Source organism: Doryrhamphus excisus, chromosome 22 (genome assembly GCF_030265055.1).
Source record: "Doryrhamphus excisus isolate RoL2022-K1 chromosome 22, RoL_Dexc_1.0, whole genome shotgun sequence".
Classification (NCBI taxonomy): Eukaryota; Metazoa; Chordata; class Actinopteri; order Syngnathiformes; family Syngnathidae; genus Doryrhamphus; species Doryrhamphus excisus.
Genome location: NC_080487.1, coordinates 13,780,132 through 13,806,776, shown reverse-complemented (window position 1 = coordinate 13,806,776; position 26,645 = coordinate 13,780,132). Strand labels below are relative to the sequence as shown.

Sequence of the window (26,645 nt, the reverse complement as noted above, 5' to 3'; positions counted from 1 at the left end):
TCAAAATCTCCTTAGCAATCAGGAAGCAATATATAAAGCGAGGAGTACCCCAGGGGTCAATACTGTGACCAATACTGTTCAATATCAATGACATCTCTAAAGATACGAAAGACTTAACGTTGGTATTATTTACAGATGATACTAAAGCCTTTTGTTTCGGAGGAAGCACACAAGAGATCATTAAGAAGGTCACAGATTATAATATAATATAATATGATTATAATAAAACGATGGTTTGATAATAGATTATCCTTCAGCCTAAGTAAAACAAAAATAATACTGTTTGGTAATAGCAGAAAATATACTACTTATGAGCAAATACAAATAAACTATATGTAAACATTGAATGGAAATACATTTCTATGGATCATTATCATAATTGATAAAAAAAAATCATCTGGAAATATACAACATAAGGTACTGAGAAATATTTCAAATATGATCTCAAGGAAAAACTAAACTTCACTTCTATGTGAGACCAACAAAAGGTCATCGCTTGTGTTTATTCTGCTAGTTCCCCCCCACTGCTCTTTGATTACACAGTCAAGTGATCACAGTAGCATGAAGTTGCCCTCCATTGCGCATCTCTTCGCGGCTCGAGCCGCAGCATCAGCCTCCTAATTATAACGGCGATAAAGACAGTTATTGAATGTTTCTCCAGGGAACGCTCTGCAAATGGAAAATTGAATTTTTTTTTGTGCATATACGGTGAGATCAAGAGGTTGTCATGTTGTTGGTTAAATTACCCAGCATGCATGGGGGTGGCGTTTGCTTATGCAACATGGTGGCCTGAAAATGAACGGTTCTAGACATAGTGGAACCTCGGTTTTCATGAGTAATTCCTTTCCGGAAGGTCAGACGTGTGAAAAGCGAGCTAATTTGACACTACAGTGACACAGTACAGCACAAATGGACGAGTTTGTTCCAGGGAATATTGTATGGAAACTGTTTAAATGTGAGTGTCATGTTAGCACTTTAGCTCCCATACCGTAGCTATGCTACCGACTAAGTGAATTCAACAGAATGTTTTGTGGGGTTTGAGCATAGAAACCCTATGTATGACCTTATAGACGTTACCATGATTAGAGCCCTCTAGACCTAGACTTGAAATAACAACCCTATAATCATCTTTACACCCCTTATACCCAATATTATAGAAATAATTGGAGAAAATAAGCCTTTTAACACATAAAGACTGTTTGTTTCAATAAATGTTGATGATCAAATCTGTTGCATGTCACTAGTGACACTTAGTGGCCAGTAGACTACAGTGTAGACTACAGTGTAGACTACAGTGTAGACTACAGTGTAGACTACAGTGTAGACTACAGTTCATCAAAGTGCCAAAACTGGAAACTGCACTTTTTTCTTTTATTTTACTCACATTTATTTCCCTTTTCTGTGCATTCTGACTTGTGACTTAAATACACATTGTTTTCATGTTCAATGTTAACATGCCAATGTTAGCATACTAGCATGCTAACAGAGTTAGGTAGAAACTTAAATACACATTGTTTTCATGTTCAATGTTAACATGCTAACTCTGTTAGCATACTAGCATGCTAACAGAGTTAGGTAGAGACTTAAATGCACGTTGTTTTCATGTTCAATGTTAACATGCCAATGTTAGCATACTAGCATGCTAACAGAGTTAGGTAGAAACTTAAATACACATTGTTTTCATGTTCAATGTTAACATGCTAACTCTGTTAGCATACTAGCATGCTAACAGAGTTAGGTAGAGACTTAAATACACATTGTTTTCATGTTCAATGTTAACATGCCAATGTTAGCATACTAGCATGATAACAGAGTTAGGTATAGACTTAATAAATACACATTGTTTTCATGTTCAATGTTAACATGCCAATGTTAGCATACTAGCATGCTAGCAGGGTTAGGTAGAGACTTAAATACACATTGTTTTCATGTTCAATGTTAACATGCTAATTCTGTTAGCATACTAGCATGCTAACAGAGTTAGGTAGAGACTTAAATACACATTGTTTTCATGTTCAATGTTAACATGCTAACTCTGTTAGCATACTAGCATGCTAACAGTTAGGTAGAGACTTAAATACACATTGTTTTCATGTTCAATGTTAACATGCTAACTCTGTTAGCATACTAGCATGCTAACTCTGTTAGCATACTAGCATGCTAACAGAGTTAGGTAGAGACTTAAATGCACATTGTTTTCATGTTCAATGTTAGCATGCCAATGTTAGCATACTAGCATGCTAACAGAGTTAGGTGGAGACTTAAATACACATTGTTTTCATGTTCAATGTTAACATGCTAACTCCGTTAGCATGCTAGTATGCTAAACAGTAAAAATGCTAACATGCTAATGTTGGCCGCTACAATAACAATATCGCTGTAGCTATTTTTTTTGTTCAATGGCATGTTCAATGTTAAAATGCCAACGTTGGCATACTAGCATGCTAACAGTTAGCATTGAACATGAAAACAATGTGTATTTAAGTCTTCTGGGTAACTGGAGTATAAAGTACAGGGGTGTTGTTTCACATGTAAGACGGCTCTAATTATTTTAAAATGCATATTTAGAAGGTTGTAAACCATTTTTATGCCTAATATGGCTTAGTTTCTCTTATGATATTTACCGTATTGGGTAAGTGAAGTATAAAGGTGACTATAGGGGTTCTGGTTCATGTCCAGGGGGCTCCAGCTACGGTATTTGTATATGGGACCTTTAAGAACTAAGCATCCCGGTCCATTCCCTGATTGGTTGATTAATTAAGAGGTATGTCCCAGTACTTTTTTTTTTCCATCCCCGCTGACTCCCACATTCCAGTCGTGCTCTGATAACCCGCCTGTGGGCCAACATCTTCATTTCACAGGACCGAGCGCCTGAAGCCGCCGTCTGTGTTTCTCAAATGAAGCGTTTGACCTCTCTTTGGAAAGTTCAGTCACCCAGGTTCCTCTGGTGCCGGTGCTCACTTTTTAGTCTGCACACACGGATACCCAAGTTCTTCCCGATGTCCGGACTGTGTGGCCAACATGCTAACCACTCGGACACCGTGCGGCCCTTATTTTGACAATAATATTGCCAATCTTAACTATATCACTTTGCTATTCTGCCGGACAAACCGAGATCGGCGCTGAGTTCCTCTTTTTGTTGGCCACAGATCCCACAGTCGGGTCAAAGGTCGCCTGTATCTTCGCAACCGCCCACTTCAATTAAAAGCTGCAACGCTTCAGCGAATATGAAACTGGCACATTTCCACACTTAACAAGACAAATGCCACTCCCATTTCTAACATTTGTGCGTGGATTTCATGTGCTCTAATCTATTTCCAGAACATTTGGAAGATGACAGACGTATTACTGGGATTTATGCTGCAGCTTGCACTCAATTAAAGCACAAGTGATGCTTCTCCCGACCTTTCAAATTAGGATAGCACACCATTAATGCTCGGTTTTAACCTGAGACGTCTTAGCGCTCACCTTGCATTAACCCGTCTCCTTTTCTGAGGAGCCATCACACATTCGTTATTTCAGAAGGGGGCGGCTGCTCGTATTATGCGGCAGGGAGTGAGATAAAGCGCAGCATCTTAATAAAAAATCCAAAGTTAATATTACGTGTCTGCTGGGATGCCCCTTCGTGCAGCCTCGCTTAAAACAGATTTGGTTTATTTGCCACTATCTGCACGCCGCTCATACATAAGACCTTGGCTGACCTTTACTGATATAGATCCTGTGTTCGGCAGCAGCAGCAGCGTACGAGCGCCAGCGTTTTTGCCTAGCAACAGCAGTAAACAAATATAAAGAATGAACACGCGTGTTTAGTGGTATTGATTTCAGTGAAACGCGTTCCCTGGAAACCGCGAGTGTGATTCCAAGCATCTTTGTCATTCTGATGTGCGTCGACCAGTTTCATACGTAATGTTTATTTTATGCCATGTAATTATTATTATTACGGCACCTCATATTTGGTCAAAACAAACTCCAGGCTTGTACCGGTGGATTTTGGATCTGCATTAATTTTGTGCTTTTGCATTTGTGCTAAATGCTAGCTAGTGTACTGTGTATCGGTATGATTACTGGTACGCACGTACGGTTAAGTCATCTCGAATTTCCTGCTACGCTGATTTGTGTCCGAGTCGTCAGAGGCCCTGGAAGGTATTCCGATAGAAACTGTAAACATTCCCATCTGATTAATTACCCAACACCCGCAACTCTTCTTCCATCTCTTGTGTGAAATTTAGCCGGAATAGGTGCAGATTCTGGAAGATCTAACATTAAGATTTAACATTACTTAAGTAAAATGTGAATTCTAAACATCAATTCATTCAATTTCTATTTCAATTTCTGTCTCTGCCTCAACTCGAGGCAAAGAGACTGTATGACTGACAAAAGGGCTCACTCCGTTCATGCCGTTGTTCTATGAAACAAACGGTTCAGTTTGCTGAAAGCCATGCACAGAGTGAACTCCCATCCGAGGAAACCAGACATTGTTTGATGGTCGGGAATTTGGATTATTAGCGCCGATACCAGCCTGAAGTTTACTCAGTATCGGATCGTAAACAAAGTCCGTGGTATCGCACATCACTCATATATGAGGGGTCTTCCATCGAGATCCGGCCCCCGAAATCCAATACCCAGTTGTTTTCCTTGTAGTCACCAGATATTGGACGGATCAATTTCACGCTTGGTGAGTCGGCTTTATTTGCTCCCGCCGCTGATGACGCCCCCCCAACATGCCAATGTTAGCATACTAGCATGCTAACAGAGTTAGGTAGAGACTTAAATACACATTGTTTTCATGTTCAATGTTAACATGCCAATGTTAGCATACTAGCATGCTAATAGAGTTAGGTAGAGACTTAAATACACATTGTTTTCATGTTCAATGTTAACATGCTAACTCTGTTAGCATGCTAGTATGCTAACAGAGTTAGGTAGAGACTTAAATACACGTTTTCATGTTCAATGTTAACATGCCAATGTTAGCATACTAGCATGCTATCGCACATCACTCGTATGAGGGGTCTTCCATCGAGATCCGGCCCCCGAAATCCAATACCCAGTTGTTTTCCTTGTAGTCACCAGATATTGGACGGATCAATTTCACGCTTGGTGAGTCGGCTTTATTTGCTCCCGCCGCTGATGACGCCCCCCCCCCCCCCCCCCCATCCCCATCCTCATCCCCATCTGATTCACATCCACATTGGTTTCATGTGTTGAAACGAATGCCACGTTTCATTCATCCTGTAGGGGAAGAATGTAAATAAATATACATTGTTTTCTCCAGGAAGCCTTCATGTTTAGTAACGTAACAGTCAGTGTCTCCTCAACCAATCACAAGGTGGCTCCACCATCACAATTTCATAGTGCAGCTGACCCCCCACCCCCTCCCATCTGTCCATCTCTTTTCTTTGTTTTCCTTCCTTGTCCTTTAAGGCTACTTCCTGTGGAATTCCACCTAAACCCACTTCCTGGTTTTTGGTGAAAAACATTGTTTATGCTGACTGCGATGAAAAATCCATCAAGTGGAACTTCTGTTGGGTCCAGTCATGACCTCATTTGCTTGCTCTTTCATTTGTTTTTCTTTATTTTTACACGGCTTTAGCCCGAATTGCATTATTGGTCTCATTTCCTGGTGTTATTGTGTTCTATACCAACATATGGTATACACCAGAGGTAGGGAACCTATGGCTCGGGAGCCAGGTAGGGCTCTTTTGATGACTGTATCTGGCTCTCAAGCGTTTCTTACCACAATAAAAATGTATTTTTGCTAACATTTTAAAGTAAACATCACAGAAATGACTGTTAAAAATAATCAACAACTTTCTTATGCATTTTAATTCGTCCATCTCTTTTCTACTGCAATACGGCCGACCATATCTATCTTTCCTGATGATATTTTCCAGGTCAAACACCAAAACTCGATTATTACTGGGTAATGCGGTAGTCTACCTCGGTCATTGAGATGTCAACATGTAAATGTAAACTTTCCTCCTTTAGTCAAATAGTCACCTAGCTAAAGCTGCAGAACCAAGCCTTCTGACGAAGATGGCCAAAAGAATGAAATATACGGAGTACGGTGCAAAACCATGCAGCAGCAGAAGTTGCATTAATGGCAGCAAGTATTTGATTTATTATTAGACACTGCGCTGCTCACGAAAGTGTGCTGGCCACACCCCCTTGGCGTGGGGTAGTGTGCCTGGTCTACGTAATTAGAGCCCATTATATCTAAAACTGTTGGTCTTACATAAAAATGCACACATTTTATTGCATTCAGTGTTTAAAAAAAATGTATATGGCTCTCACAGATACACATTTTAAAATATTTGGCCTTCATGGCTCTCGTAGCCAAAAAGGTTCCCGACCCCGTGGTATACATGAATAGAAAGATTAGCCCCCCATCTTGTTTCTACATCTTTACTCATCAGCAGTAGAACAGAAGCAAAATATCACTTCTCAACAACAAAAGGGCTTCTTGTGAAAATATATAAAAATTAAAATTTTTTAATTAAAAGTCAATAGGAGCTCGAAACCTTGACTATTCCTCTCTCACTTTGGAATTATATTCATTAGTGGTGCAATATTGTCTCTCTTAATGCTATGGATTCAACCTTGGAACTTGTGAATGGACACTTTTATTAAAAGAGATTGCTTGATCGTCATATGTGCTTGTGTTGTGATGAGTGGTTTGCCATGTCTGCACCAGTTGTTGATTTAGTCATTAACATTAATAAGAATCGCTATTTTTGTTACCTCTGTCTGGTGATTCATTTCATGCACTAATATGGATGGATGGATGGATGGATAGATGGATAGATGGATAGATGGATAGATGGATAGATGGATAGATAGATGGATAGATAGATGGATGGATAGATAGATAGATGGAGTTTCTTGCAAGGCTGCCGTGTTGTATAAACATCCTTGCATAATACAAAAGGCTCTCAAGAGTCGAAGCGAGACCAAGAGAAAGAACTTAGTTCATAAAAGCAGTCGAGGCTGTCTTACTTATTTCTTTGTTTAAGTATTGAGCTCTTTTCTTTCAGTCCAAACTCGAATGAAAAAAAAAAAAAAAAAGGTCACTTCAGGGCCCATCGGCTTGCAGAGCAATTAGTCTACTTGCGTTGGAAATAGGAAGGAAGTAGGACATCATGTTCTCACCGACTGTAAAGTGATGACTTCCTGCTGTGGTTTTGGCCACTCACTGATTTCTCTGTTGTGATTCATGTGGAATATGACTTCATAATAATAATATAATAATAATAATCATATGCCGGAACAGAAATGGAAAAATGGAGGTCTAGTTGTGATGAGACAGACGATAGACGGTCACCGCAGGTTGTTATCATCTTTAAGTGGTTACAGTATACTTTACATAATATTATGATTTCATTCCTATAATATTACAAATTTTCCCCCAAGCTAATTTCCCCCTTCTCTTTTTTTTCTCGTTATCAATAAAGGAATTTTTCTCTTCCAAGGAGGCAGGGTAAGCAAGCTGGTTATTTCTCCAGCTGTGATGGAGGTAAATGACATCCTCCTCTTATCTGATGATAGAGGGAGGGGTGCAGGGGGGGGGGGTACCTGTGGGAGGGGGGCGATGAGTCACCCCGGTGGTGGTCTTATCTTATGATGAATGGACGCAGGTGTAGCGCTCTGTATGTATATGGGAATGAATCATCGTCCTGTGGCGTGTAGTGAGCTGCCTTCGTGTTGCATTCACTGACCTCCTCCGTGTGGGCATAAAAGAGCATTATCTTTTCAAACATTCTTGGCTCTCGTTAAGACACGGGGCCGTCTTTCATCTGCTCCTGATCAGTGTGACATTTTTTTTTTTTTTTTTTCTGACGGCATAATCCCACAGTGGGTTTGTTTGATTGGTGTCCGCCCCCCCTCCTCAGCCCCCAGCCCCCAGCCCCACTACTCCTTCCCATGAGTCCAGTGAGCAGTCTGGTGGCTTCTAGCCTGAATGCATTCCCCGTCCTTATCGCTGCGTCCATATTGCCACTCCAGGGTGGAAGTGTTGGAGATTAACCCTCACCAAATGACCATATTGAGGCCTCCCATCTTATCGACGCCATACCTCTATTAATCACCGCATGCAAGGTCGACTTAAACGTACAAATAGTGTCATGCATTCCAAGCATAACATCGTGTCCTCACACATTCCACATGTGTCTATATGTGCCCTGTGATTGGCTGGCCACCAGTCCAGGGTGGACCCCGCCTCTCGCTCGAAGACAGCTGGGATAGGCTCCAGCACCCCTGGTAGAAAATGAATGAATAGTGGTCCCCTTATTGAATAGACGCCGTACCTCAATTAACCACCAGGTGCAAGGTCAGTTTAAACAAATAAACCACTTCCACTAAGCTATATTTCCTCAATTCCAGCCTCCATTCAAATAGACACCGTGATTAGATTAATTAGATTAATTTTTTATTTGTCAAGATTGTCCCATGTACAAAAATGTAATCTCCTTCATTTTTCTTCCAACTTTCAGGGATTATTATTATTATTATTATTTGGTAGTTTATTGGCACGGCGGTCTAGTGGTTAGCGCACAGACCTCACAGCAAGAAGACCCAAGTTCAATTCCATCCTCGGCCATCTCGTGTGGAGTTTGCATGCATGGATTTTCTCCGGGTACTCCGGTTTCCTCCCACATTCCAAAAATATGCTAGGTTAATTAGCCACTCCAAATTGTCCATAGGTATGAATGTGAGTGTGAATGGTTGTTTGTCTATATGTGCCCTGTGATTGGCTGGCCACCAGTCCAGGGTGGACCCCGCCTCTCGCTTGAAGACAGCTGGGATAGGCTCCAGCACCCCTGGTAGAAAATGAATGAATAGTGGTCCCCTTATTGAATAGACGCCGTACCTCGTTTAACCACCAGGTGCAAGGTCAGTTTAAACAAATAAACCACTTCCACTAAGCTATATTTCCTCAAGTACAGCCTCCATTCAAATAGACACTGTGATTAACTTTAGTAAATCGCAATTAGATTAATTTTTTACTTGTCAAGGCTGTCCCGTGTACAAAAATGTAATCTCCTTCATTTTTCTTCCAACTTTGGTAGTTTATTGGCACGGCGGTCTAGTGGTTAGCGCACAGACCTCACAGCTAGGAGACCAGGGTTCAATTCCCACCCTCGGCCATCTCTGTGTGGAGTTTGCATGTTCTCCCCGTGCATGCGTGGGTTTTCTCCGGGTACTCCGGTTTCCTCCCACATTCCAAAAACATGCTAGGTTAATTGCCCACTCCAAATTGTCCATAGGTATGAATGTGAGTGTGAATGGTTGTTTGTCTATATGTGCCCTGTGATTGGCTGGCTGGCCACCAGTCCAGGGTGTACCCCGCCTCTCGCCCGAAGACAGCTGGGATAGGCTCCAGCACCCCCGCGACCCTCGTGAGGAAAAAGCGGTAGAAAATGAATGAATGAATGAATGGTAGTTTATTCTACCAAGTTTATTTTCGACCCTTTTTAGTGGAAAATGACAGGAAGTGACTAAAATGACGTCAACCCAAAGGTTAAATGGTTCCACGCATTCCGAAGGCTTAAACAGGAAGTGAAATTCAGATTCTGCAAGATGATCTTGACGCATAAGCGCTGATGTCGCCGAAATCTGCTTTGATTGCGCAAAAACGTCGTCGTTGTGTCAGATGCGTGCGGCGGCCATTTCTATGAATGTTTATGGAGTTCTACAAACGATTTCAACATCTCGGTTGACGTGTCTTCTCTTCCTCTCAGGGAGGTGTCAGCTGATGAGGTGGTCCGTTCATCACCACCCGCCATGGACGTCAGCTGTCGCCTACACCCCCTTGCCAGAAGCTCCTCCAAGCTCAGAGCACCCGCGTCGTGGTAGCAGCTGCCGGGGTGGACCATGCCGGCCGCCGACAGCATGACACACATGGACTACAAGTACACGCTGCTGGGTTCCCCGGGAGAAGACTACCGGAAGAGGCCGCTGCTCCTGCAGGTGGACGAAGCGCCCGTGAACCTGTTTGCCATCCTGGAGGTGAAGCAGGAGCTCCCGAGGAGATGGAGCACGCTGGGCGGCTTCTGCAAGATCCGCCTCTACGGCGTCTTTTTCGGCGTCGCCGTCATGTTCCTCATCATGGCCTCCTACGTCCTGATGGGGGACAAGAAGGGTCTCCTGCTCACGCCATCGCCGTATCACATCAGCGGCCTGGCGAGCCCCGGACCTTCCGCCTTCAATGTGTCGTCCGTCAAGGACTACGCGCACGTGCAGCTGGTGGTCAAGTCCATCGTGTCCAAGGTGGAATTCCGCAGCGGGCGGCGGCTTCCGGAGCTCCAGGTGTTGGCTCACAGCGAGCAACATGTGAGTAACAGAACTCCGATCCAACTCAAAAGTCATTCCGGGTTTTTCCTTCTCCTCGCCTCGCCTCCGCTTCAATTAGCTCGTCATTGTAATGATAATGGATCTCGCCTCAGATGTTTGTGACATAACTCATTGTTCTTTGAGCGAGGTAATGAGAAGGAGCGAGGCCGCGAGACAATCGATACCTCGTTTGCTATTCCGATGCCGTTAATTGCATTTGGAGGCGCTCCTCGCCGCGCTGGCATTAGGCTTTGGTAGGCCTTTGATCGCCCCGAAGACCATCGCCGCTCTGAGGAGATTGTAATCAGTTGTCTACGTCACAGACCAGTCCAGGGTGGACCCCGCCTCTCGCCCTACGTCAGCTGGGGTAGGCTCCAGCATACCTCCGAGACCCTAGTCAAGATAAACGGTAGAATATGAATTAATGCATGAATCCATCCATTTTTACATTTTCTATATCCTGACGAGGGTCGCGGGGGTATGCTGGAACCTATCCCAGCTGACGTAGGGCACCCTGGACTGGCCAGCCAATCACAGGGCACATATAGACAAACAACCATTCACACTCATACCTTCATACATTCATACCTATGGACAATTTGGAGTGGCTAATTAACCTAGCATGTTTTGGAATGTGGGGGGGGGGGACAATTTGGAGTGGCTAATTAACCTAGCATGTTTTGGAATGTGGGGGGGGGACAATTTCGAGTGGCTAATTAACCTAGCATGTTTTGGAATGTGGGGGGGGGACAATTTCGAGTGGCTAATTAACCTAGCATGTTTTGGAATGTGGGGGGGGACCCACGCATGCACGGGTCGAACATGCAAATTCCACACAGAGATGGCCGAGGGTGGAATTGAACTCGGGTCTCCTAGCTGCAAGGCCTGCCAGCTAACCACTAGATGGATGGATGTTTACGCCAAATGAAAAATGAATGAGCATGCGGTCAAATGAAGTTTTCTTTTCCTTTCCACTTTCTCATGCACTCCAAATCATTATTAACGTACAACTATTGTGTTTTTTTTCCCTCTTCATAGATGTTTTCAGTCATCCCCCGCAAATTCCTACCCGACGTCCGCAACCCCTGCTGGTATGAGGAGTACGCCGGGAACGCCACCTCGGACCCGTACGGGACAAACTCATACGCACGCTACTCACGGCGCTTTCGCACCGTCTTCACGCACTTGAGGAGCTCCTTCCGGAAGCATCTGTTCCGCCAAGATGGGAAGCTTTACCGCATTCGCTGCCTGCCGTATTTCTACATCATCGGACAACCAAAGTGCGGCACCACCGACCTTTACAACCGCCTGCGGCTGCACCCCGATGTCAAGTTCACCCCCTTCAAGGAGCCACACTGGTGGACCCGCAAGAGGTTTGGTGAGTGAAGACCAAATCATCCGCTTTCTATGCCGCTTATCCTCATTAGACATATAGACAAACAACCATTCACACTCACATTCATACCTATTATAATAATAATAGTGCAATAATGTTAGAAATGAATATTCCCACCCCCGTGGGTGCTGTGCATGTTTATTTCTAAACACTTCTACTCGACTCTGACTTGACTCTGATTGTCTCCTGGTCCTCCTACGTGTGCTTTGACTCCCACTCCCCGCCGACGCCTCCTTAACTGCTTGACACGGAGATCTCTTTGCTCATCATTGCGTGTGACGCAGATCTGCATGGAAGCCACTTGAAAGGAAGACGTGGAGAAATGCAACGTCTGCTTCCCCCGAATGCTTTGTAGTCGTGTGTGTGGGTGAAGCCTCTGTCGGCTTCCTGTGTTGTTTTTCCGTCTTTATACCTTCAGGTTTTTTGTTTTTTAATCCTGAAACTCTTTTTTTAAAATGAAAACAATCTCAGGTCAAAGGTCGCATCAGCACTAATCTGCAAAGGCAATCGAACGCTGTGTTTTTGTTTTGTCGTCCCCCGCAGCTACGTGAGGTGTCACGTCTTCTAAATGAAGCCGCTGTGTGATTCAACAACAGGAAGTGACGAGACGACGTCAACTTCACATGAGATGATGATTTAACGCTCACACAGCGCATTAATAATCGACCAATACTAATACGACTCCTTTCGACTCTTTTTTGCAATTTGTTCGAACTTGTCACACTCCCAAGTACTTCCGGACTACTGCCGATACCCACTTTCTAATTTTGTGGGGGTATAGGACTTTATAATAAATTAATAATCCTTTTGGAGAGCTGCTTGAAAAGTGGTTAGGAGCTGCTTATAGCTCATGTGCTACTGGTTGGAGACCCCTGACTTACCATGTATGGACCCAAAGAGTGCTTTACTGAATGCTGGCAAAGTGTGTCCGACATGTATGCACCCTTCCTGGCGAGAAAAGAGTCCCTTGTTGAGTCCCATGATGTTGACAGATGAAAATATAGTCTTGCTGGGAATCACCAACTCCAACCTCTTCTGCCTGAGCTTGCCTCGTCATAAACAGACAGTAGAGCGAATCTGGCCTACAGCGCATGTCCATATAAGGATTATTATATTAACCACGATAAAGAAGGCATTAATGTATGATATTTCAGTATCAGTCCGCACATCACTTCCTCATTGGGAATGTCAGTGACAGGAGAGTCGGTCCTGTAGCAACATCGTGTGGATTCAATGACTTTATTCCTACTTGTTATTGGGATCAAGGTTCCGCTATTGTAGGAGACTTCCTAAGATGCACAATATCCACCAGGAATGAGCAGAGTTGGAAAAATCCTCGTTTCAAAAAGCAACAATAAGAAACCAAGAAAATCCCTGCAGCAGCAGCAGACTTCTGTTGGAATAATGATGCAGTTTTCCCTTATTTTTTTCCCCTCTTCTAAGTGGAACGAGATGTTGCACGGCGACATCATTATCCCGCCTGCACACCTACACTGCACAATTACCCTGCATGCTTTAATGAGAACCAGTGTTGGGTATGAACGTGTTCTTTTTTCTAAGAACGTAGAACTCAACACAAGGTATTTGTAAATAAAGAACTTGAACGTGAACTCGTTCAGATTAGGTGAGAATTAGGGATGAACGAGTCCGCCACGATCTCTATCTGTTCACCAGTCCAAATGATCTGGATCCATATCTGTTCTCGGAATGGGCGGAGCATAAACTGGGTGTGAGTTTCTTGGAAATGAGCAGTTCATTAACCAGAAATGGGCGGCACGGTGGTCTAGGAGTTAGCGCACAGACCTCACAGCTAGGAGACCAGGGTTCAATCCCACCCTCGGGCATCTCTGTGTGGAGTTTGCATGTTCTCCCCGTGCATGCGTGGGTTTTCTCCGGGTACTCCGGTTTCCTCATTCCAAAAAATGAGGAAAAACATTCCAAAAACATGCTAGGTTAATTGGCGACTCCAAATTGTCCATAGGTATGAATGTGAGTGTGAATGGTTGTTTGTCTATATGTGCCCTGTGATTGGCTGGCGACCAGTCTAGGGTGTACCCCGCCTTACGCCCGAAGACAGCTGGGATAGGCTCCAGCACCCCCGCGACCCTCGTGAGGAAAAGCGGTAGAAAATGAATGAATGAATGAATTAACCAGAAATGGGCGTGGCGTAAATCGGTATATTATTTTAAGTTTGAAATGAACATGGATTGATGAAATGTTATATATTTGTATTATTCCTCGATATGTGTACTGTGTATGTGTGTAAGGGACTCATTAGTTTTTAGTAAGTCTTCTACAACTGTCATTTTTTTCTTAGTTACTTTTTCTACAATGTGGCGTTCACAGGCCCATAAAAAAATGTCTCACAAATGGCCCGCGTATCACAGTTTTGACATCACTGATTTACAAATCATCCACATACCTGGTCGGCAGGACGCCTCTCATGAGGATTACACAGTTCACATGATGAAACACTTCATACCGCTCATCCTCACGAGGGTTGCAGGCGTATGCTGGAGCCTACCCCACTTCAAGCCTGGACTGGTGACCAGCCAATCAAAAGAGCACATCAAACCCCTGATTGGAGAACCCTTCATTTTGACTCATTTTGTCCAACGCAGGCATCATCCGTCCGAGCGAGGGCTTCCACGATCGCTACCCGGTGGAGGACTACCTGGACTTGTTCGATCAGGCCGCTTACCTCATCCAAGGCAACCTCACGAGCAACGACAGCGGGGCGCTCAGCCAGCCCAACGTCATCATCGGTAAGACCGAAATGTCATTTGAATGGAATATGTTTTGTGTCAAATTATTAGAATTTCATTTGGGGATGGGAACATTATTCAATAGCTATTAGTCAGGGCCGCCATTACCCAATTCCAAGGTGCCCTAGCCAATAGGTAATGTTCATTCAACAACATCACACAGATAGCGTTTGGAGGATGATGACCTCCACCGATGACCGGAACATTTATTTTCCATGGACTTGTTGCACCTTTCAGAGTCTTTCAATGCGTTCCGCAGGAGAAGCCAGCGCCTCCACCATGTGGGATAACAACGCCTGGGTGTACTTCTACGACAACACCACCAAGGGAGAGCCGCCCTTCCTCATCCAGGACTTTGTTCACGCCCTGCAGCCCGACGCCCGCTTCATTGTCATGCTCAGGGACCCGGTGGAAAGGTACCGTGGTTGGCTTTTTACCCCAAGCTGCTTCCTTAAAAGCTTCTACTAAAAAACGACCTCAATAATTATTGAGACGAAGAGAATGTATGGTAAAAGTCAGAAAGTCATTTCAAACTTCTTCAAACATCTTGAGCGTTATGGAGAAAAAAAGTTGTATACCCCCCAAAAAAAGCCCCAGGTTGTGCAGGGGTGTCAAACGGCAGCTGGTTATGTGATATTATTACCGATAAGCGTACTGCTCAGAGTTAAAATAGGCATCCTTGTTGTACTTTTCAGACTCTACTCGGACTACTTGTACTTCGGCATCGCCAACAAGTCGGCGGAAGACTTCCACGAGAAAGTGTCAGAGTCGCTGCAGCTGTTTGAGGGCTGCCTGGCCGAGTACACCATGCGTTCCTGCGTGTACAACGCCACCGTCAACAACGCCATGCCAGTAAGTTGGGGGGGGGGGGGTTGTCTTAGCAGACATGACAAATAAATAGCAATTATCCAGCTCTGCGTTCAAATGTAATGGGTTCTAATCATCTACTTTGTTGTTTTTGTCACTCAACATTTTCCAGCAGGAAGATGCTCTGACAAGATGTGATTTTTTTTTTTTAATGTGTAACCTATTTATTTAACATTTAAATTATATTACATATACATGCATATAAAAAGGCAACTTTGGGGGCTTTTTATGCGTGCATCATTACGGCCGTGAAAATACGAGTACAAAGCAGAGAGACAAAAAGGTCGGGAGCAAAAATGAAGGGTGCAAGGTGTAGGCAGGGGAACAATGGAAGTGTAGTGGTACATGAAGGCCTAATGGCTGATGGGCAGCAGGTGTGCAGACCAGGAGAACAAGGCAGGAGTCCACTGCAGGACAGAACAGAGACAACATCATGACAATTATTATGCCATGCAAATTGTAGAAATCAAATAAAACAATATCAAAAAAGTGTGTCAAAAGTCGCCCAGGAAGTATAAAGATCTGATAAAGTCCATTTCCTTTTCCACTCAGGTGCGGCTTCAGGTGGGTCTCTATATCGTCTACTTGCTGGACTGGCTGAGCATCTTCAGCAGGGAGCAGATTCTGGTGCTGAGGCTGGAGGACCACGCCTCCAACAGGAAGTACACCATGCACCAAGTCTTTCAGTTCCTTAACCTGGGTGAGTGTATGCGTTATAGATTGCAACCGTGCTTTCTCCTTGTTATTGTAATAGATTTGCGTACATGTACTCATTCGTTATATACATTAAAAAACTGTGCAACAAATATATACACACTTCCCTGAAGGGAGATTGGACGTCGCCCACAATGCAACACTGCTGCTGGTGTGTGCAATCAATAGAACCCAAACATATTCATCACGTAGACAACGTGGATGTCATGTTAACTGCATCCCATTGACCGGAACACGGGAGCATTAATGACTTTTTTTCTTAGCTCGTCTCGCCAAAGGACACTCATTACATAAACACATTAAAAGATGACACCGAGTTGACGCTGTTTTTTTTTTTCTTTTTTTTTTTTTTAAATAGGGCCGCTGACAAAACAAATGGAGTCGGACATCACAGAAAGCCCCGCCTCCAACACCAGGAGGCCGGCAGACAAAAATCTGGGCCCCATGCTGCCCATCACGAAAGATATCCTACGCCATTTTTACACACCCTTCAACCAGAAGCTGGCCCAAGTGTTGCACAATGACTCTTTCCTCTGGGACTTCAAACCCTGACACCCCCCCCCCCCCCCCCCCCCCCCCATATGTATAACTCAGTAGGAAAACCACTGACATCATCAAGTGCCCATCATATGTTTTTATTTAAATGATTTAACTTATAAGAGCAGCAGAAATTAATCAAAGACAGAAAATAGCACAAGTGTGTGTGTGCGTATGAGTGTTGAATGTGTGTACATAAAAGTGTGCATGTTTGTGTGTAAAGAGACTTAATTGATGATTGTTTTTATGTACAAAGTAAACACCAATTGTTTTTTAAAAAATCTTCTTTGTTGTATTTTTCTCCATAATTACTAAACTATCGATAAACAGACTAATGGAAAATCTTAAAAGATGATGTTGTGTTAGAATCAGTGGCAAGTGCAACACTGCCCTCTAGTGTCGCATTTATGTACTTGCAGTTTTCCAGACGATTTAGCAACGCAGTTCTCACTCGTTCATAGTCCATAAAGGTTTATAGTCCATAGAGGTCCGGGGCGGGGGGAGAAAAAAGTCATAATACTTATTTTGTATTTATTTTGACACTAAAGCCCTAACAAAAATATATTAACCAAGCCACAGCAATATTGTTACTATAGCAGCTAACATGAAAAACTATATATATCTGACTCCATGCTAGCTGCTAGCTGCTAGCCTCGGCAGCCTCACTCACAGATGGAAGGCTGGATCCTACTGCTTCTCAATTTTGCTATGAAGACTCAACAAGATGCTTGTTTGCTGTCAGCATTTTGTTTTTTTTACCCGAGAACTGGAGCACAAGTCTTGTGCTGGAAGACACAGTTATCCCAAAAACAGGTAAGTCCCAATGACATACATTGTTAGCTAGCTCATGCTAACTTTCTTATTTGAGTGTGCAGAAAAGGGAAGGAAATATGTCTTCATATAATATATTTTGTAGGCTTTTCTAGCAATGTATATTTTTTAGCTTTTGTTTGTATGTTCTGTCTTTGTAAAGACAAACTAGTCGTGCAGTTAATTGGCATATATGATACAGGAGTCAATCATTCATAAATTGAATACTTTGGTAGTTTGAGCATAACAAACCAGTTTATGACTTATAAATGTGGTTTTTAACACTATTAGGGACCTTTAGATTTGAAATAACAAGCCTAGAGTCACATTTATTCTCCTATTCGTCATTGTTTACACCACATTGTAACTCTTATGCTGCAGAGAATGGAGACAGCCGCAAGCTAGCGAGCTAACCAGTTAGCAAGCTAACCGGTTAGCATACCCATCATGTTGGACAAGACATGGCTGACTTGGTGACTTCATGCAGTGTTAAGGTAATGTCTCAATGCTTTGTGTTATATTACTGCCGCCTAGTGACCGGAATACTACATATTAAGCACTTGTATTTCAATGTTATGACTAACAATAGACATTTATTAATTAATTACTTTCTTGAAAAGCACGAAACTCCAGGTGTGTCACTGAACACTGACAACTCATGGCTGCACTTCACAATTACAATGTGTTGTATCCTCTTTAAACACTAGAGGGCAGCAAAGAATAGTTTGTGAACAAAATCCCTACAGTTTTTTTTCTTATGTTGTCCCCACTCCATGGAACACTATACAGACTGAATTGAAAACTAGTTTCAAAGTTTTTTATTCTATTTTTAGGCAGCAAGAAAACAATGCTTGTCTTTTAATTCTTTTTTATCCTTTTTTATTTTTATTTCAGTTTTTATAAGGACATGTACTGTTGACCTCTTGGCCAGATCACCCTTGTAAAAGACATCTTGGTGTCATCAATGGGATTTATCTGTTTAAATAAAGGTTCCACCCTTTCCGGGTCCACCAGCAAATAGCAGAAAAATGTTTAACACCAGAATACAACATTCTAACTACATTTATAAGTCAAGGAGCAAAATAATCTCCAAATTTTAATTGTCATGTTAAACATTTGCTGGATAAATGATAAAAAACTGACCATGTCACTTCCCACCACGGTGGATGCTGTGAACTTTTGGGAGGGAGTTGGGAATATTAATAAAGCTCACCTCAGGGGAACTTTGATTTTCGGAGCCTCCAGGTTGGACCCATGTGGAGACCGAGCTTTTGAAATGCCACCCGAGCGCTGGAACAGAAGCACAACAACAGAGCAAAGGTCGCGGTGGAGCCTGAGGTTCACTTTTTGTCACAATTAAATGTGACGAGAAAAAAATGTGTAACTTTTACTAAAGTCTTATGATTACAGGTATTAATTTAAAGTTGTAATATTATGTGTCAGAGGGAAAATAGAGCATACTGTAGCTCTACAAGAACGAAGGAAACTGTCCTCATGCTTAAGGCTAGCTTTTATTTCTAACGTGGCAGCAAAATGGAGCAGTTGAGCACAAACATACGTACTAGCATATCTAGCCCTTCTCACTTTTGCCTTCCTTAACCCCCCCACCCCACATGCCCATGACCAAAGGTCACATACACCCAACAAAAATATTTTCCCTGTATATCCAGCAACTTTGCACGGCCACTGAAGAGGAGTGGACCAACATTCCAAAGGCCACAATTGACAATCCGATACTAACTGGTTTTGAGTCCCCAGAGTCCCCCAATGAAGTTAAAAAAAAAGCTAATTTCAGGGTGGCCTTTTATTGTGTACAGTCTAAGACACACCTGGGCACTAATCATGTTTTCTCATCAAGTGTTTGTTTATATTTTTGTTGAGTAAGTCCCTCCTATTTGTCGCTGTCTAAGGTAATGCCTGTTACGACCGAGTATTAAAATAATCAAAGATATTAAGAATGAAGTAAATTTACGACTAATATTCCAAGAATAAAGTTGCAAATGTATGAGAGAAAACTTGTAACTTTACATTTCTGTATAACTTGCGTTTGAATGGAAGCGTTGCACTTGAACGTGACATCATTGTCAACTGTTGGGATCAAGCATCTGCTTTAGTCGTCTTTTTTCTGTGTACTACGTGGAACCTGTCCCCCCCCCCTCAATGTGGATACTAAATTACAAAAGCAGGTGTTCCGGAAATGGGGGGAGAGAGAGAGAGAGTGTGTGGGCGGTTGGAGTGAAAGTGACAGTGTTGCTGCGGCGACCTGTGACCGCCCATCAATAAACACTCTGTTTTGTCATTTTCTGCAGGGACACACTCACGTGACAACTTTGTTATCAAACAGAGGACTTATTAGAGTGATGCCCCCCCCCCCCCAATACACACACACACATATAGACAGCACAAACAACACACGGATCTCCGCCGTGCAGGCCTGCCGGTCTGCGTGTATGCCGATAAAAAGGAAATGGAGTGGTTGCCATGGCGACGGCAGAACTATACTGCCATGATTAAACACACCGGGTCTCCTCTCATCACTGATCTACCGTTTGCATTCATGCTAGTTATGCTTTATTTCCAACACGCTTATCAAAGTTACGTGGAACAAAGAGAAATAACTGGAATTGCTGCGGACACGGAGAAGGGGTCGGAATTAATAAACTATACTTCTTCCTGCTTAACATATTTGGAATATAGTAAAACATAGCCATTCATGTACTTTTACTCTCCTATTATTCTTTGTTTGGATCACATTTTTTTACTTTGTTTACCATCCGTGCTACACACACCCTACGTGGTGTTTTTGGGGAAATATTCCAATCCTTTGGGATGTCCCCTCCTGCTGCTTCGTGGACTGCCACCAGCAGCTGTGTGCTTCCGTGGCACTTGAAACGCATTAAATTCCTAAAAAAAACACACACACACCCACAGTGTTACTCATAGTAAAGTCACATATGTCCGCCATCTCCTGGTGTAAAATAGTAACTACATAATGCATTATACAATATAATAATACATAATATGCAATGCATTATATTTATGGTGTGTTAAATTCAGTACAATAAAATTACCATAAAAGTATTCCCCCTCAGGGGAAGTGACGTCTGGGTTGCGTGGGGGAAAGGCCTCATTTTTATTATGCATTATTTTTATTAGCCGCACAGTGGACCAGTGTTCACCCAACTAGGAGATCTGGGTTCGATTCCCCACTCAGGCATCTCTGTGTGGGGATGCTGTACTTTTTTTTTTTTAAGTTTTACTAGGTTTAATTTAGATTTATGCTTAGTGTTTGTGTTGGATTATAGTAGTTTAGTTTTATGTGTAGAGTTTAGATTAGTTTGATTTAGTTTATTTTACTTTAGTTTAGGTTTAATTTTGGTTGTTTTTTTCCATGTAACTAATTCATATTTACTGTATGTTTAACTTTGTACTTTTTGTTTACTTTAGTTCTGTTTTTTAAGTTTAACGTTTCTGTTTCATTTGTTGTTTGTTTTTTGTTAGGTTTAGTTTTACTAGATATATTATTATTTTGGCCCATGTTTCCACCACTGAACCTTTCTTATTAAAAAAAAATGAGAACATGATGTCGTGATCATCCCTTTAAAAATAATTCCTTGGAATGTTGGACTCACGTAAGCCAAACTTTGAAGTAAAGCCACAGATAGTGGGGAAGTGATCAGGTTATTTGTTTTGTTTTTTAATAAAAGCGCAGATGTCTTTGTTGAAAAAATACCAGAAATCTGCAAATCGAAGAAAAAAAAAATGTTTACCACTTGACCACCATTTGTTCTCCGTGTGGGGGAGGAGGAAGAGGAGCAGGAGTGGGTGAATTTAGTGAGTAAATGAGCGTGCCAGTCCACACACTCCCCAACTTGTCCTCCTTCTGCAGGTCCATAGATGGATCTTCTCATTCCACATCACCAACGTGCAACGAAGCAGCTCATTTCCTTTCAGACTGCTTGAGAGACGTTGACTGGAGTCCAAGTTTGTCTTTGCCTCAGCTTGACGAAATGTCAAAATCTGTGATGATTCCATGTGCAAATGCTCCATGGAATCCCTCTTCTTCTCACGCCCCAGGCCAGACTTCCTCTCTCTCTCTCTCTATCTCGCTCTTTCTCTCTCTTTTGGATCCAGATAAAGTTCTGGAGACAACACTTTAGGAGCCTATCAGGTGGAGGAAGGTTTCCCAGGCTTCCAGCAGACAGAGTGGGAGGGAAAGCGGATGTTGAACACTTCCCAATTAGTGAAGGAGAAAAATGCAAAAAAAGGATTCCTTTTGGAGTCACTTGCCAGTCTCTAAACTTTTTCCCCCCTCATCTTCTGCCTTAGCACCTCTCCCTCCCTCTCTTCATTTTTCACAGGCGGAGGCGTCCATGGACCTGCTGGCTCCGCCACTTCCCTCAGTGACTTGGAAAGCTGGGAGAACTTTGTGAACTCTCCCGTCTCCGAACGGAGAGGAAAAGACGGGAGGTGTGCTGGAGGGGAGCATTGGATGGGAATCGGCGTGGCGATAGACCACGGCAACAGCAGCAGGCTCCTCAGGAGACACGGTCAGGTTCCTTCGCTGGAGATTAACACCTCATCCCTCTCCGCCTGGGCGGCGCCATGACAGGTCAGCACCCCGGCCTCCTCTTCCCCCTGGCTCTGCTGGGACTCCTGGTCGCGCTGGCCACCCTCAGCGGGGGCTCGGCCGGCGACCAAGAGGACTACTACATGCAGGAGCTGCTGACCAGGGAACAGTACGCCCGGGTCCAAATACCCGAGAAGCCTGGGGCCCCTGTGACTAATCTACACGAGCAGCCCAGACCGTACCCAGGGAAGAAGACGTCCAAAGGGAAGCCAGGTAAAAAAAAACCAAAAGTAAACACTACTGCCTTTCAGCGTCTGAGACCAACTCATCTCCATAGCAACATCGCTATGAAGGATGGAAGTATCTGAGCATGTCTACAGGTTTGTGGGTTTTCGGGCTTGGGATTTGGTTTTGGTTAGTGTTTGGGTTTTTGTAAGGGCTCGGGGTTATGTCTTCGGGTTAGGCTATGGTTTCAGGTTTTGGTTTAAGGTCTGTCTCTCTTGGTTAAGCGCTAGGGCCACGCTAGTGCTAGCTTAGGGGAAGAGTTCAGATGTTGTTTTGGTTGGTGCTTAGGGTCAGGTTTGAGTTTTGCTTAAGGGCTAGCGCCAGGGCTGGGACTATGTTTTAGACTTGTGGTTAGGGTTTTGTTTAGGGCTAGTACTACAGTTTAAGGTTTGTCACGGGCTAGCGTTTTGGTTAAAGGACTAGGGCCAGAGTTGAGGTTTGGGTTTTACTACTTCACATCATCCGTAGGGTAAAACTCTAAACTCTCACAATGGGTTATGGAGTAGGGCCAGGACTATGTCTTGGAGTCTTTTTAGGAGTAGGGTTAGGATTATGGTTTAGACTTACGGTTAGGGTTCTGGCTAAGGTTCGGGTTAGTATTAGGGTATTACTCTCAAAGCAAAAACTATAAATAAAAACTTAAGTTTTTAGTTAATATAGCCCAAAGTTTCACAACCAAGTTTCTACGTTTTGGACCTAGACTTGGCCTCCTCTGGGACTTGAGAGGACCGTTGGATTAGCGGTTCTCACACCTTTTCCATTGAATCATGAAATAACTATTGATATTTTTCTACATAACTATCTACTACAAGCGATCATATAACTTTTGTTCTAGCTATAGACGTCTTGCCGCTTATTTAGTTCATACGTGATTGCAATAATCAAGAAGTTCTCCGTGTGTAGTTTGAGACGTGTGTCCAGCATTGCCGCGAGGGAGCACGAGCGAATCAGAATGGGATGCTTAATGTCAGCTGACTGATGTCATGACGGCCACAAAGTGACGTTTGCGATCAACTGGTAGCTTGCAATCGGCGTAATGGGCACCCCGGATTTAGTAGATCAATTGGCATCATGATGGATGTGCTGGTGAAAAGGAATCAACCACGTCCGCCTCGCTCCACGTCATACATCCATCAAAGCCTTGCGGTTATTTGCATCCACTTTCCCCAAACAACCAGTGGAGAATGTATGAATGCATGCTCAAAAACGTGATAACTTTTGACAGTTTTATGAAAAGATGCATGATTTAACATTTAGTGTTGATTGCCTTGTGTCATCGCCTGAACGCAACACGCGGTAGCAGATTGGCCTGCAGGCACGCCACTTAAGTGTTGGTTGGGGCCAGCTAATGGAGAGCAGCTGTGCACTTAGCTAACGTGTCACCTGTCTGCTTCTTACATCACGTCCACCCTCAGAAACTCATAAACGTCCATCTTGGACGTACTTTAAACAACCACTTTCTCCTCGCTTGCAGAAATCTCCTCTGATGGGTCCAAGATTTATTTTTCAGGTTTGTACCTTGTCCGGGGGGGGGGGGGTACAATCAAAAACCATAGCATTCAAATATGTTGTGAATGATAAGTAGTATTCTACAACACACAAGCACCAGACTTTATTGCATATTTATTGGAAATTTTACTTGTCAGTGGCCTAAAGGTGTGTACCAAATTTTGTGGTGATTTGGCAAAGCACCCTAAACTTATGTTGAGTGTTTTGAAGAGCTGTGTGAGAAATTACAAGTCATTTCCGCTCATTTGTGTTCATAACAGCGCCACCGTGTGTGTAACACATGCAACTCAGTAGGGTTTTGGCAAATATTCACCGTTTTCGTGTGCAAGCGGGTCAGGGGAAGAAGAGTTAGCTTAAACAAAAAAAACGCATATGTGAAAAAAATACTGTATGTCTCGTATCATCCGCGTAAAAGTTTCATAATGCACGTTTGCGGTCGCGGATGAGGACCCGATGAATCCCCCATGAGTGAGTCAGTTAAAGACTTTCAGATGTGCGACGGATTGTTATCACATGCGTCCACTCCTGACGTGGAGAAAAAAAAAAAAAACAACAAAAATCCATCTTCAATGGAATGCGACTCCCCTCTTGCAGGGTGTGTTTTTCTAGTGATGGATGGAAGTCTTACGGCAGCCATCCCAATCGTTGCCCTGTTAGCCACTGACATTCTCCTCCACGTCTAACTTCAGTAATAAAACAGGTAAAAGGTTTCAAATTTCCCACCTCCAGAACCTTCTCTGCTCTCGTTTAATTGCTTTTCCTTTCTCCGGGTTCTCCGAACCCGTCACTCTTAAACATGAAATCTACTTTGTTTCCTTAGACAAATCCTCCAGCAAAAAAGCAGACGGCAACAAGAAGAGCAACCAGAAAAGCCCAAACGGAAGCTCCGAAGGAGACGGACAGCAGAAAGCCTACAAAGATGGTGAGTGGTAAAACCATTAAAGCGGGTCCATGCAACCTTGCTTGAAAAATGTCTTCTGAGGCGGGGCCGGGGAGGGAAATGTCAAGTCATAAATGCAATGACGCACTCCGACGTCCTTTATAACCCAAACCCGATTGATGATGTACTTGGTGTGTGTATCATGTGACCATTAGCAAACGTCAATACTGCTGGCACTTTATATTTATGGTATTTATGGTAATGGTTTCATTTTATTTGGAACATGCATGCAGGTTACATTTGAATACATCATATATTACCATTCACACTTCCACATGGAAGCTTATGTAATCCTAGCTCCTTTCCAGGTCACATCAATTGCTAACTAATTTCTTTGTGCACTTCCTGTATTCAACATATACCATTTACCAATTTTGAAATATAAACCAAATTGAAATACATATGAGAAAATGATAAGGCATTACGACAATGTGTTGCTGAAGGAGTTTAGGGTTGTAATGTAGTGATAAATGATGTAACATTTATAATAAATAATAATAGTTATGTAATAATTAGTGCTTAAAAAGAAAATCTCAACGCTGTTGCCCCGTTAAAACTGAAAAAGAGACATCCAAGGAAATTTGGATATGGCATAATTCCCATACCCATATATGACCTGATCTTCTAGCTAGCTCTCTAGCCTATTTTTGTATTTACTTTGGTATTTATTCTGCATTTATGTCTGTATTGAAGATTTTTGCAGGGGTATTTATTTTTAATTATAATAATAATATAATATATTATTATTATAATGTAATAATATATTTATTTTTTATTTTTTTATAAACTCGCAACTCCAACCACTTCTGCCTGATGCTTGGCAAGTTAGCTTTCTAGCAAGAACAAACCTGGATTCCATTGCTCGGTGCTAACACGGTAACATCTCAGACAAACAGCAGAGTGGGGTGGGGGGGGGCAAGCCAACAGCTTGTACTCGGGCATGCCCATATATAAGGACGTTTGTGAAAGCAAGCGTTCATAGCCATCCCAATCTATACATTCAGGGCTCACTTCCAAATACGCAGACCTCATGAAGCGAAACTATGGCATAGTTTAATATGCTAATACAGAAACACGGACTAATTACCAAAAAACTTCCAAGAATACGATGAGATTTACCATGTCGTGTGTATTATCCAAAATGGAGTCGCTAATGGCTCATTATACTCTCATATCCTCAACCTGGTGTTCCATTCGGCCCCCGGGCGGCCACTTGTGAGGCTTTGACCATGCGCCTCATCGTCCCCGGCCGCATCCAGATGTTGCATTCCCTGCTGGAGGATTGCATGCAGATGCAGCTAACGATTTAAGGCTCGGCCTGCTCACCTTAAACCTCGCGGGACGCCAGGAGGGCTACACATCCCTGAACGTGCTAGCATCAGCCCGGCTACACAGTTAAAGTGGATTTCTGACACGTGTTCCTTGGACTGACGACTCGCTTGGACTTATTTCTCCACAGCAGGAATCCATTTCACTTGGAGAGAGAACATAAATTGTCTCGCCGGATGGTAGATTCGGACCTATTCCGTCCAAAAACCGAGGCGACTTTTGCATGCAAGCAAGCTCTTAAAGGCCAACGTGCGTTCCAAACTCCACTTCCAGCTGCAAAATGAAAACATTCCTCCTTGATGGGCTGATACCTTTTATTTTATTATTGCTTCCAGTTTCCCAGAAGAAGTGTGCTCAGCATACTTCCTCATACAGGCCAAACTATTGAAGTGTGCTCGTTGGCTACGTTTCCATCATCAGATGGCGATGCTGCGACAATGATGTCATGAGGCTTTCACTCAACATCTCCAGCCTGGGGGAAGATGTTCTTGGAAGATTTTGGAGGCTTGTTGTTTATCCATAAATCCCCAAAATTGGTGCACACTGATGTTTGAGGACTTTATAAAGGCCCCTCCAAAGTGTCCTCACCAAGTT

The 26,645-nt window shown here is 43.1% G+C and overlaps 2 protein-coding genes across 15 annotated transcripts in view; both read left to right on the top strand.

Annotated features, from left to right (window-relative positions):
* The window catches only part of LOC131110051 (carbohydrate sulfotransferase 15-like), a 39,448-nt gene extending 22,571 nt beyond the window's left edge, over positions 1-16,877 (top strand). For all 7 annotated transcript variants that reach the window (XM_058062719.1, XM_058062717.1, XM_058062718.1 and 4 more), the window contains 7 exons: positions 9,738-10,329; positions 11,368-11,707; positions 14,347-14,490; positions 14,750-14,906; positions 15,186-15,342; positions 15,910-16,057; positions 16,430-16,877. In XM_058062719.1, coding sequence (XP_057918702.1) covers positions 9,871-10,329; positions 11,368-11,707; positions 14,347-14,490; positions 14,750-14,906; positions 15,186-15,342; positions 15,910-16,057; positions 16,430-16,623 — 1,599 coding nt within the window. In that variant the 5' untranslated portion in view covers positions 9,738-9,870 and the 3' untranslated portion in view covers positions 16,624-16,877. The remainder of the gene's footprint in view (positions 1-9,737; positions 10,330-11,367; positions 11,708-14,346; positions 14,491-14,749; positions 14,907-15,185; positions 15,343-15,909; positions 16,058-16,429) is intronic.
* A 166-nt stretch (positions 16,878-17,043) lies between these two features.
* Positions 17,044-26,645, top strand: part of cpxm2 (carboxypeptidase X (M14 family), member 2) — a 30,399-nt gene continuing 20,797 nt past the window's right edge. For 2 of the 8 annotated variants that reach the window (XR_009120826.1, XM_058062707.1), the window contains exons 1-4: positions 17,044-17,421; positions 17,800-17,912; positions 21,308-22,261; positions 24,603-24,704. Coding sequence is in view for 3 of the 8 variants with exons in the window: in XM_058062707.1 (XP_057918690.1) it covers positions 22,024-22,261; positions 24,603-24,704 (340 nt within the window). In the remaining 5 variants the exon portion in view is untranslated. Of the gene's footprint in view, positions 17,422-17,799; positions 17,913-21,307; positions 22,262-22,312; positions 23,784-24,376; positions 24,483-24,602; positions 24,705-26,645 lie in introns of those variants that run through there. The other 6 variants (XM_058062709.1, XM_058062708.1, XM_058062705.1 and 3 more) reach the window with 6 other exon arrangements.